Source organism: Symphalangus syndactylus, chromosome 2, assembly GCF_028878055.3.
Source record: "Symphalangus syndactylus isolate Jambi chromosome 2, NHGRI_mSymSyn1-v2.1_pri, whole genome shotgun sequence".
NCBI classification, from domain to species: Eukaryota; Metazoa; Chordata; class Mammalia; order Primates; family Hylobatidae; genus Symphalangus; species Symphalangus syndactylus.
This window is the reverse complement of record NC_072424.2, coordinates 12,431,235-12,444,566: the sequence shown is the minus strand read 5'-3', so window position 1 is coordinate 12,444,566 and position 13,332 is coordinate 12,431,235. Positions and strand designations below refer to the sequence as shown.

The window sequence follows — 13,332 nt, the reverse complement described above, 5'->3', positions numbered from 1 at the left end:
ATGGAGGAACCGTTTCTTTTCTATCTCCCAAACTATACCATATGATGGCTTAGAAATCCAGCTATTGTAATCGTAAAGTTACACAACATGCAGGAGAGAATGTAAATCATATGTTGAGGAAGAGAGGTAGCCATTTAATTACATGCAATATATTTTTTATGTTCTTGGAAAACTGGTTATTGGAATTTGAATTTTCCTTTTTAAAAAATGTAGAGAGAGGGATATTCTGGAAAACTTTCAGCTAGGTTGCTAAGATATAATTTTCACAGATACACTCTCATTATCTATTCCACACAGAGATAAGTATTAATATGAATACCTTATTTTCATTTATATCTTAATTAAATGCCATTTGAAAAAAACAGAAATGCATCTTCATTACATGCTACCATTTAAGAATATATTAAAAATGGCCATTCAAAGGACAGTGAATTATTTTGGTAGCCCAGTTTGTTTCATGTGCTTTCATTTGATTTTAATGAATACTCATGTCAAAGGTAAAAGCCCACGTTTCTGGAATAAAGAGGTGGTTTTCTGGTTTAATGGTACCTGGTTTTAAAACCAGCTGGCTTCTGAAGGTGCAGAAGAAACTGTTGCAAAGATGCATCTTGGATGCTGTGTTACTCATTTTTACTAGACTGTTGTGGGTTCTGAGTGATCAAGGTGACTCATCTAGCTACAGTTAAGTTTGTTTCCTTTAGGCTTGTGAAAATCCTAGTTTCTAATGGCACAGACGTGAATCTGAAGAATGGAAGTGGCAAGGACAGGTAGGAGGTGGGATATGACTGAAATTGTGCTGATGTTCTCAGAATTGTGGTGCTAGGCTTGTGCCCAGAGGGGTTGTCATTTCATCCAAACATTTTCTTGGGTTGCTTTTGACAGTCTTGAGAGGTGAGTGGGTCACTGAGGAAAGATGGTGATCACAAAAGCTGGCTTGCTCACAGGGTCTTGTGCTTTCGCTCACCAGGGTGCTTAGTGGGGGCATCTGTTGTAACGTATGGTGACTTCTCTGGCGTGGTCCCTGTGCCCAGTAGACACGCAGTGCATGGGAAATGGCAGCTACAGAGCAGCTCTCGCCATCCGTGCTGGGCATGGGTGCAAGTGCCTGCCCCCGGCACCGTGTGTCTCTCTCAGGCCTCCGCTGCATTTCAGCCTCACTCGTTGCTAAGAAATCTTCGTTGTTTCTAAAGAAGCAGACAGAAATTACCACCAGAGAGACACCCAGAGCACTTTCCTGAGGTGAGAGGCACATGTCCCCTTCGAGGGCTGAGAACGCTACAGGAAAAGCTCAGGGGAAGAACGTGACACACATAAAGGACAGATGAGAGTGTTCCTGAAAGACCTAAAAACACACTTGCTCATCTAGTCATTAATCAATAAATTCCAACTAACCCATATTTATTGACGGATTACTACTTCCCAGGCGCGGTGCTTGGCGTGTGGGTTGAAACACTGAGCAAAATGCCAGGCCCTGGCTTCAGGGGCGGTGGTCATGACACACATGGCACCAGGGCTTGGGCGCTGCAGAGGGCACCAACGGACAGCTGCCAAACACTGACCTTCTGGGGGAGGCCGTAAAGAAAACCCCAACTAACTTCTCAAATCAGAAGGCCTGTCTTCTACATTTACATTCTCTGAACACAAAGCAGCAATAGATTTTAAATAACAGTATCTTAAATATCACTTATAAATTTAAAAAGTATTTTCCCAAATAACGCATAGGTTAAGTTGAGACTAAGCTATCAACTCCAAGTTTGAAAAGAATCATAGCAATCTGAAAAGTGAAAAGAAAAAAAGTGTAAAGAGAGTAGGAAAAATGAAAGAATTAAAAGTAGACATTGATTAAAAAATAGAAAGGTTATTGAGAAATGTAAGAGTTGCCTCTTAAAAACCTATCTAATAAAATACACCAATCTTTTGTAAATCTAAGAAAGAAGAAAAAAATTAGAAGTTTGAAAGAGAACAATAACCATTGTTATAGAGAAAATGTAAACATGAAGTTTGTGTCTATAATAGTAGATAATTTCATTGAAATTAATACTTTTTTTCTGAGAAAATTTAAACTGCCAAGTCAACCCAAAAAGCAGAAAATTCGAAATAATCAATATCCATGCAAGAAACTAGAAAATTCATTTAAAAATTACCTCCAATGTAGGCTCCGTGGCTTGACTATTCTACCAGTGAACCTGTTCCGATTTTCTAGGCACTGATAATAACCTTGGGCTTTTCCAGAGCAGAGAGGAAGCTGGAAAGCTCCAGAGGATAACCTTATTGCTAAAATCTGATAGAGAAAAAAAGCTGTTTGTATGTTTGTTTGTGTGTAGGTATTTATAAATCTCTTCCATCCCACCTATGAGGTCCATACCGGAGGGTAAGGTATTAGGAAATTTTTTAACATAACGCTTCCCATCAGTAGATTCAAGGTGGAAACCTTTATTTGTGTAGATGCAAAACAAAAATTGGGTGTAACTTGGCATGTATATTAAAAAGTATCTTTTTTTTTTTTTTTGAGACAGAGTCTCGCTCTGTCTCCCAGGTTGGAGTGCAGTGGCATGTTCTCAGCCCACTGCAAGCTCCGCCTCCTGGGTTCACACCATTCTCCTGCCTCAGCCTTCCAGGTAGCTGGGACTACAGGTGCCCACCACCACACCCCGCTAATTTTTTTATATTTTTAGTAGAGATGGGCTTTCACCGTGTTAGCCAGGATGGTCTTGATAAAAGTATCTTACTTTTTAAAGTGAAGGATACTTTCAGCCTTTGAACAGTGTCTGGCACATGGGAGGCAGGAAGTGTCTGTTGAATGAAGGATTCCTTTGATTGCAGCATACAAAGGTTTCTTTCCTTTTCTTTTTTAAATCATCTCAATCAGCCAGTGTCATTCTTAGTACTGGCAAATTCCTTTCCAAAATTAGTAGTGAAGCCCAGGAGAGTGGTGGAGAGCTTGATGTGAAATCTGCATCCCTTTGAGGATGTGGTGTGACCTTGGGCAGGCTACCTAACCTCTCTGTATCTCAGTTTCATGTCTATAAAATTAGAATAACAGAAGTACTTATAGCTCGTAGGCATTTAATGAGTTAATATGAAAAATGCGTAAAACAGTTCCTGGCATATGGTAAATAAAGATATATTTTGTTATTTCATGATTAGACAGTATTTTGAAGGTTGATCCACTTAAGATGTGAACTCAGATAAGGGGTATGATTTATTTCCTGTAGAACCCACCAGAATCAGCTTGAAAAACTTGGACTTAATAAGGAGGCTCAGTAAAGTGGACAGCTACAAGGCAAAGAAAAGACTTTCTTAAATCCTTGCAATTACTGGTTAATAAATATAATGGGGAAATAAAATGGAATGGAAACAAGAAATGTAGGAAATCTGAATAAAAAAATAAACCTAAAAACCTTACTGAGAGATGTAAAAATTTAAGAAATAAAGACATGTCATCTGCCAGAATGGCAAGATGGACTATTATACAATTTTTAGTTCTTCTCAAATACTGTATTGAGGTTAAATGCAGCCTTAAATGGAATTATTCTTGGGAACCTGTCAAATGATTGTAATTTATCTAGAAGAACAAATAGATAATATCTACTAAAACTTTGTCAAGGCAGAATGTGGAAGGACTTGCCTTGACAGTTATTAAAATGCCTCATAACGCTATAGTAATTAAAGTAGTATGATACTGGAACAAATAATCGGAAAAAAAGTAGAATGGAATAGAAATCCTCAAATAGATCCCTATCTACATAAGAACCTGGTATATGATGATGGAAGTAACATAAACCATCGAGGAAGGTATTGGAAAAATAGGATGTTTGAAGGAAAAAGTCAAGTTAGATCCTGGTCTTATAGCATGTACCAAAATAAATTGCAGATGAATTAAGAATTAAATGTAAAAAACAAAACCATAAAAAATGACCAGAAAACACAGGGGCATAATTATTTTATCTTGTAATGTGAAAGGAATAAATGCATGGAAAGGAATAATAAAAAGATTGAGTGTATTATATATTTTTAAAAACTTGATTACAGTGTTAAGGACATTCCAGGGAAATACTTACACATGTATTATAGACAAATTACCAGCGTCTTTAATGTATAGAACACACACGCCCATACATATACTCCAAAAAGGCCTCCACACACAGTAGAAAAAAGCAGTTTACACAAGAAGACAATTTATAGCAGAATCAATGTAAGCAATTCATAGGAAGGTGTTTAGCGTTACTAGTAATGACAATTTTTCTACCTATCAAATTGGTGATTAAAAAATAATCATGTTGGTAAAGCTGCAGTGAAATATTCTGTACTTTCAAATATAGTTGATAGAAATGTAAATTGGTATCATCTTTCTGGAAAGCAATTTGGAAATGTGCATCCAAATTAAGCCACATCCATGGACACAGTGATCCCATCTTAGGAAACAGAAATGCAAATACGATTAGTAAGGGTGTTTGTTGTTGCCTTATTTAAAATTGCGGAAAATGTGAAACAACTTAAATGTCTGACAATAGTGGACTGATTGAAGTTATGATATATTCATATGATGGAATATTTAGTATGTGAATGCTGTTTTCAGTGCTTAAGTAAACAGGGAAGTATATGAAATAATAAGAAACAGAAATAATACTTTTAAAAGGCAGGGAGAAGAGAAAATCATACAGACAGAACAAGAGAGAAAAGATGGGCTTTTGCGTAGAGCTAGGAATGTGACTCTGAGCAGGCGACTCAGCAGCAGGCAAGCGGAGCGGGTCCTCCATTTCTGGTGGGCTTGTCCTGGGGCGCAGTGGGAGGCCCTGCAGGGCTGTGCTCAGGAGCGTGCTATGTCCTGGCCGCTCTCCCTTTCTCCCACCCTGTGAACCAGAGAGGGGCATTCTTATAAAGCAGCAGATAACAGACCCTGCGGGTGCCAGGCAGTTTGAGTTCAGATGGCAGTTGGGGTGGTGGCTGACTCCAGCTGCTTGGTACTTGGAGGACCTTGGTGGCTTTCTGCCAGTGGGAGGTGGTAAGTTCAGGGCTGTGCCTATCCCTGGGAAGGAAGAGCACCTGGTCTCAATGAGCTCATTGCTGGGCAATCCAGAGCCTCCGGGGCTGGTTATTAAACAATCCTCCTCACCACCTAGAGCAAATTCAACAGAATCTTAAGAGTTTGTTCTCTGTGAGGTGAGGTTATGGGTGACTCTGATATGGGATTTTTTTTCTAGGTACCATGCCTTACTTTATAATCAGAAAAGAAGCATTATTTAAAAATCATGCAGATAGGCTGGATGTGGTGGCTCACGCCTGTAATCCCAGCACTTTGGGAGGCTGAGGCGGGCCGATCACGAGGTCAGGAGTTTGAGACCAGCCTGGCCAGGCTGGTGAAACCCTGTCTCTACTAAAAATACAAAAAATTAGCCGAGCATGGTGTTGCATGCCTGTAATCCCAGCTACTTGAGGGGCTGAGTCAGGAGAATCACTAGAACCCAGGAGGTGGAGGTTGCAGTGAGCCAAGATTGTGCCAGTGCAATCCAGCCTGGGTGGATACAGTGAGACTCTGTCTCAAAAAAAAAAAAAAAAAAAAAAAAAAAAAAAAAAAGTCATGCAGATAATTAGAGTTCTATTTGTATATAATTTAAAAAATGAAGTTTTCTTCCCTTAGCAAAGGTAATTCTAAAGACCTTCGGGTGCTTGGGAAAGGAGTGTGAACACCCTAAACCCGGCAGGCAGGTGCTACACCACGCTGACTGTCTTCTGGGGGTCTCCAAGAAATGAGGGGACTGTGTGAGGACATGCGGCTGCAGAGGTCTGGCCCCATCTCAGCTCAGCTGTGCCTTGCCTTGGGGGCTGGATATTCCAGTTATCACTCAGGCTTTGCACATTTCCCTATTGAGAAGATCTTCTGTTTTATTTTCCAACTGTTTATTTTGAAATATTTACACATTTAGAAAAAATGAAAGAATAGTACAACAAACACCTGTATACCCCCCACCTAGGATTGGCAGTTGACATTTGGCCATATTTGCCTCTCCTTTTTTTTTTTTTCTTTTCATTCTTGCTGAACTATTTTGAAATTAGTAGATAGCATAACCCTTCACCCCTCAATACGTCAGAAAATGTTTCCTAAAAACACGGTCATTAACCTGCATAGTAATCGTATCATATCACTTCTAAGACACTTCAACTAATTCCTTAATATCATTGATACACAACCACCCATGCAGGTCTCCCAACCTGTTCCCCAAAGGTCTTCCACAGCTCTGTTGGGGAGGCAGGGTTCCCACATTTCATCTGGCTGTTTTCTCTCTTTATAGTCTCTTATTCTAGACCAGTGCTCTCTTTAAAAATTTTTTTTTTTTCTCATAGCAGTGACTCTTTGAGGAGAGCAGACCAGTTATCTTATAGAATGTCCTATGTTCTGGATTTGCTTGTCTCCTGGTTGTGGGGCAGGCATTTCACTTGTTCATCTATCCCTTTATTAACAATAAAGTTAAAGACAGGCTTAAGGGCTCGATTAGGTTGGGTGCTGTGGCTCCTGCCTCTAATCCCAGCACTTTGGGAGGCCGAGGCAGGAAGATCACTTGAGGCCATGAGTTTGAAACCAGCGTGGGCAACAAGGTGAAATTTTTTAAGAATTAAAAAAAAAAATTAAAGGCTTAATTGGACTCAGGTTAACACTTTAGCAAGAATGCTTCAGAGCTAGTGTTGTGACTTCATGTTACATCCATCAGGAGGCCTGTGATGCAGGTTGTCTCACAGGTAGTGATTCTAGGTTTCATTATTTTTTTTAGAATGATGACAGCAAATTTTCTTCTTTGTAAAGATACAGTTTTCCCATTGCACTTAGAAAATAATTTCTGGGATAAATCATTGCCGTGTGAATATTCCATTCCCCATTAACTTTTATTTTTTATTTCTTTTTTATTTTTTGAGACAGAGTCTTGCTTTCTTTCCCAGGCTGGAGTGCAGTGGTGCGATCTCGGCTCACTGCAACCTCCACCTCCCGGGTTCAAGCGATTCTCCTGCCTCAGCCTCCCGAGTAATTGGGATTATAGGCGCCTGCCACCACGCCCAGCTAATTTTTGTATTTTTAGTAGAGATGAGGTTTCGCTATGTTGCTCAGGCTGGTCTCGAACTCCTGAGCTCAGGCAATCCACCCACCTCGGCCTCCAAAAGTACTAGGATTGCAGGGGTGAACCACTGTGCCTGGTCTCCCCATTAACTTTTACCCAAGAATTTCAGTGCCAATAATTTTATTGCCTGAATCAATTATTTAATTGGGAATTGCAAATAAGGGTTTTTCTAACTCTATGGTTCCTTTTATATTTATTAGTTGGCAGTCTTCTGTGAAAAACAGCTTCCCCCCACCAGCTGGGGATGGACTACATTTTGTCCTAAAAAAAATTTAATTTTTTTCTTAAACACCAATTTTTAGAGTAAGAAGAAATTGGTTTGATAGTTATCTCTAATAGTGTCAAATGAGTATTTTTTTCCCTTTTCTCTTTTTTGAATATCATGGACTTTGGTTGTTTTAAAATCCAATATTTTACCCTCAGTTACAGTCACTATTCATTTTTTATTGAGATATAATTCACATACCATAAAATTCACCCTTTAAAACATACAATTCAACATTTAAAAATGTATTCACAAAGTTGTGGAACCACCACTACTATCTGCTTCCAGAACATTCATCCCCTGTACCCCCGAAAGAAGCCCTGCCCTCTTTAGCAATCACTCCCCATTACTCCTTCCCTTCAGCCTCAGGCAACCACTCACCTGCTAGTTCTGTCTTGTAGATTTGCCTGTTCTGGACATTTCGTATAAATGGAGTCAGACAGTATGTGGCCTTTCATGTCTGGCATCTTTCAGCACAGTGTTTCGAGGTTCATTCATGTTTGTAGCACTTCATTTCTAATATTCCATTGTATGGATATACCATGTTTTGTGCATCGGTTGATGGATATGTGTACGTTTTACATGAACAGTTCCCATGGCTTTTCCACTCAAGTTAGGATTTCTTGGTTTAAGCCAGGTAGGGTAAAAGGTGGAGCTGAGTTTGGTGACTGTGCTTATCGTCAAATGCTGCTTCTTCCGTATGTTGCAGTCTAATGCTGGCATGCTATGCGGGACACCTAGATATTGTGAAATATCTCCGAAGACACGGCGCTTCTTGGCAAGCTAGAGACCTGGGAGGCTGTACAGCTCTGCACTGGGCTGCAGATGGAGGCCACTGCAGTGTGATTGAGTGGATGATAAACGATGGCTGTGAGGTACGGGACCTGCCTTGTTAACCACGCACATATCATTAAGAATCTAAAATGCTGCTCCACGGGGTCTGGCAGAAGCAGGGCCTTTGATTAGTCAACCTTAGAAATGCTGGAGAAAGTTTTCTGACTTAGCAAGAAAGCCCCTGAAACCTTAGAATGGACATGAGAATGAGCTTTCAGATTGTCATGGGGGTTTATCTTGTGTAGGGAAAAGAAACAGGTCTGAATCCAGAGCCGGACCTGATGCTTCCTACTTTTTTTTTTTTTCTTTTTTTTTTTGAGATGGAGTCTCGCTCTGTCGCCCACACTGGAGTGCAGTGGCGTGATCTCGGTTCATTGAGACCTCCGCCTCCCAGGTTCAAGCGATTCTCCTGCCTCAGCCTCCCTGGTAGCTGGGATTACAGGCACATGCCACCACGCCCAACTAATTTTTGTATTTTTAGTAGAGACGGGGTTTCACCATGTTGGCCAGGCTGGTCTTGAACTCCTGACCTCAAGTGATCCACCCGCCTCGGCCTCCCAAAGTGCTGGGATTACAAGTGTGAGCCACCGTGCCCAGCCTGATGTTTCTACTTTCTTTTGTTCATTTGCTTATTTCTCTCTCCATTCAGTCTGTCACCAAAGCCTTACTAAGCATGTACCAGATATTATCTCAAATGGTGGAGATACAAAGATGTTAAGAGAGCTCTTATAGCCATTGTGCTTCTTGTTACTTCTAAAATTAGGTAATTTTTATTCTTGGTTTGTTTTAAAGATTAGTCATTACAAAAAATTTCCAAAGAGCAAACTGACCATATCAAGAATAGAACATTTCAGTTCTTTGCGTCTTTACCTGGAAACAGGCAAGTTGGTCTACTTTTGATTTCATGTTATCAGAAACTGCAAATTTGATTTAGCAAATAGAAGCAGTGTTGTTTGGATGTCTATAGATATTTGAAGATGGGTAATTAGAATTAGATCAATTATGGAAATTGCTGATAACTTTGAAAACTTATGTTCAAGACTTTGAAGAAATTAGCTAAAAATTTCAAAGCATGGAACTAAAGAATGATGGACAAAGTTCTGTGCTATCTGTGACTGCCACATGGTGTGTAGAGTGCTAAGAAATTAAGTGGATGACCTGGAAAATCAACTCAAATTGAGAAAAGTCATGTCTCCTGGAAGATGTCAATAGATTTGTTCTAGTTTGTTTCTGAAGGGTAATTGAGAGAAAGTGAGACTGCAGTTACAGGATCTACCTGGTTCCTGCTGCTGCTTTTAGAGAATTAAGAAAAGTGCCCCCTTATGGGAAAAATCTCAGTCATTAAAAATTTATTACATTTCTTATTTTCCTTATGTTTTAGAGACAGGCACAGAGGCAGAAGGCTGAGTCTATGTACTTCCCTAGTAGAGCCGGGCCCACGTGCCCTGTGTGGTAGTGACAGCCACACGCTCCTTGATTGGTTTATGATGAATTCTGGGCACGTTTTGCACCTAGTGAAAGTCTGTGGTTGAAAAAGAAGGTTGTATTTTGCTGAAAGAAGTCAAGCATCTGGGCTGGGTGCAGTGGCTTATGCCTGTAATCCCAGCATTTTGGGAGGCCAAGGCGGGTGGATCACTTGAGGTCAGGAGTTCGAGACCAACCTGGCCAACACGGTGAAACCCTGTCTCTACTAAAAATACAAAAATTAGCCAGGCGTGGTGGCGGGCGCCTGTAATCCCAGCTATTAGGGAGGCTGAGGCAGGAGAATTGCTTGAACCCAGGAGGTGGAGGTTGCAGTGATCCAAGATCGTGCCACTGCACTCCAGCCTGGGTGACAGAGTGAGACTCCATCTCAAATAAATAAATAAATCATTCACAATAGGGCAAATCTCTGCTATCAACATTTAAATACTGGAGTTTTGGAAATGCAGGCTCTCTGGCCTTCAGATATGAATAAACTTATTTGGGATAAATTCCATCTTTCTTTGAAGCACTGGAACTACTTTGCAGAGGACAGAACAATAAGCATGGATGTGTTTACTATAGATTTCCACATGACTGGCCTGGTGGCGGATGGATGATGTCAACATGAGTCTTTCCATGTTCTGGCAGATGGCTCACCTGATGCTTCTCAAGCCCATGGGAAGGACTTGAGAGCCTTCCTCCACCTTCTTCCCAAATGTAATGATCATATACTAAGAGTGACTTATTTACCTGGCGACTTACTTATTCATTTCTGCATTTAATGATCCATGTGATCTCAGGAAAGGCACTTCTCTGAGATTTATTTTGATTGTTTGTAAACCAAGAATAAAAATACCTACCTCAGATTAACGTTTAGGACCAAAAGAGAAAGAAGTGTGTGTAAAGAGGGTTGCAAGCTGTGTAAAGCATCACGTAATATGAGGTGCTTATTTTATTATTCTTTAAATATAATGGAGTGTGTTGCCCACAGGTTAGTTCTTTGCATGAAGGAAAGCTGCAAATCCAAATCATGTTACAGTGGATAATCTTATACATAGAAATACCCTGAAGTGCCCCTAAGATCTCCTGGAAATTCCTTGTTTGTTGTTCCATTCTGATGTTTTACTAAAGCTATGCATCATCTTTGAGTAATTCTTCTGTAACAGATTGTATGTGTGTGTGCGTGCACGTGCTCATGTGTGCTTACATGCATGTGTGCACATGGTATGCATGTGTGCATACACACGTGTGTGTGTCTGCGCACATACATGTATCTGTCTTTACTTCAGCATCACTCTTCGTGGATTGGCGAGGTCTTCACTGGAATTGGAAGAGACAACATTTACATTTTCTTAACCTAAAATATTTATTTTAAAACACTAACTTGAGAGATTTCAGTGTAGAGAAGATGATCAGGAAACAGCCAGCTGATTACTGGGCACACTGTTTTGGAGAAGCCATTAGTCAGACTTTTCAGACAGAGTTTGTGTAATGAATCTGGTTGGTCTGTATTTTACCTGTAGGTCTCCTGCCTAAAATTGATAAGTATTAGTAAGTATAAGGGTGTGTGTATATATTATTACTGTCTCGTTCCAGAAAGGATGTAAAGCTGCTTACAATGTACATAAAAGTAAGAAAAATGAATGCTAGGTGAGGAAAGTTAGGCAAGAGAAAATAAGAACTCACCAGGGGCCAAGTGGAAAGTAGTTCAGTTAATTTTTCTAGCCCATCTTTTTTCCACTTTAAAGGATGTAGATGAAGAAGCCGATGGGGAGACCCTGGGGCCTCTCAGCACCCTCTAATGCGATTCTAACACGTGTCCTCACAGCACAGAAATGTGACTTAAATTAGCACAGTGCAATGAACCAAATATAGAAAGACTGCTATCTAAGTCCGGGTGTTGGGGCAAGCAAATATTCCTTTTATAAGTTTGAATCATTTTAAGAAACAGAAATTGGGCTCAACACAGCTGTTTCTCTGGCCCAACAGGTAGACATCGCAGACACTGGTTCAGGATGGACCCCACTCATGAGAGTCTCTGCGGTGTCGGGAAATCAGAGAGTGGCCTCTCTTCTAATTGATGCTGGGGCCAATGTGAATGTGAAGGACAGAAATGGAAAGACGCCTCTTATGGTAGGTCCTCTTCCCGAAAATAGGCAGTTTTCTGTGTGGAATTAAGGTCAGAGCTTTTTCTGTAATTAGACAATTCTTGTGACTTCAGCCCTGCACCAGCCCTTGGGTTTGACTGTGTGTGTGTTCCCTGTCAGCTTGTTCATAAGGATGAGGCTGTCACTAGAATACTTTTGTTGTCTTTTTACAACTATTTAAGGAGTAAAGAACCCCTGTCCCCAGGACGACTGTGGGATCAAAACAGAACTGGTGAAACAAAGAACAAGCTGCTTTCTGTCCTGGTTTCAGTGTGGAGAGAGGGAGAGTCTATTTTCCATTTTCCCTGGAGTTGCTGCCGCTGCAGCTGCAGAGGAAGCGCTGTGCCTGCAGGCCACGCAAAGCCATAGTGGCCCTTTGGGGTTGCAGGGGGGCTGCTGGGACCCTGCACGTGCCAGGCTCACACCCCCTGCTGTGTGTGCCCTGAAGGGGGAAGCTCATGCACAACACCCTGGGTTTTGTTTTCTAGGTGGCTGTGTTAAACAATCATGAAGAGTTAGTTCAGTTACTTCTTGACAAAGGGGCAGATGCAAGTGTAAAAAATGAGGTAAATGAGTCCATCTTTATGTAAAGATTTTCCTCGGAGGGGGAGAAAGAACATTTATAAGCATGTAAAATTTTTGTTGTTTCCTGTTTCAGTTCGGCAAAGGTGTCCTAGAAATGGCCAGAGTTTTTGACAGACAGGTTGGGATGCCCTTTCTGCCTATCAAGACTAATTCTGTAGTCCTTCTAGACTCAGAAAAACCACCAAAACCCTGGATTACATTCACCTGTCTGTTTTCTTTATCTAGAGTGTAGTCTCCTTATTAGAAGAAAGGAAAAAAAAAGCAGAGGCCAAAGAAGTCCTGTGTCTGCTGATGAGAGCACCACTCATCTGCGAAACCCACGTAAAATAAAGTGAACCATGACTGTTAAACTAGGGATGGGAAATTCTGCATCTTGGGAGGCCGTACATTTATTTATTTAGTTGAAGATTCACTGATCCCACTTTGAAATACATCTTTTTACCTAAGCACGCGCGTATGTGGTGCCATCATTGGGTGTCTGTAGAATGGGGATGTTTTCTTGCACTTGTGCCTTTTGGAGTTAGACATGAAACAAAATATTTATGCACCAGAGCTACACAAACACACATGGGTCTCCCACTCCCGGCTCCTGCCCTGCAAGCTGTCCTTCGACCATGCTAGGCCTTGTTGGAATTCTTTCCCTCATGTGTTTTCAATTAAATCCTCCCCTCCCAACTTAGGGCTTCCAGGCTGGTTGTCAGGCCGCTGCTCCCTCCTGGAGTGGCACTCCTCTGAAAAGCCCAGGGGTTTTCTCTTCAGCTGTTGGCCTCACATCAAAGCTCAAAATACATATTTCAAGACTCCGATTCTGTTCTATTAGAGGTGTCTGGTTGAGGGTCAGCCTTTTTGGCTACAGACAGGTCTAATGTGTTTGCACATACTCATGCCCTGACAATGGAAGACTCAGCCTGCTGATGGGTGGATG

The 13,332-nt window shown here is 41.0% G+C and overlaps 1 protein-coding gene across 1 annotated transcript in view; it reads left to right on the top strand.

The window, feature by feature from the left end:
- FANK1 (fibronectin type III and ankyrin repeat domains 1) overlaps positions 1-12,853 on the top strand; it is a 122,349-nt gene extending 109,496 nt beyond the window's left edge. Inside the window, 7 exon segments of the mRNA XM_055245989.2 lie at positions 702-767; positions 8,087-8,252; positions 11,665-11,808; positions 12,311-12,388; positions 12,481-12,525; positions 12,633-12,659; positions 12,661-12,853. Of these exon segments, the coding sequence (XP_055101964.2) occupies positions 702-767; positions 8,087-8,252; positions 11,665-11,808; positions 12,311-12,388; positions 12,481-12,525; positions 12,633-12,659; positions 12,661-12,699 (565 nt within the window). The 3' untranslated portion in view covers positions 12,700-12,853.
- Positions 12,854-13,332: the final 479 nt, after the last annotated feature.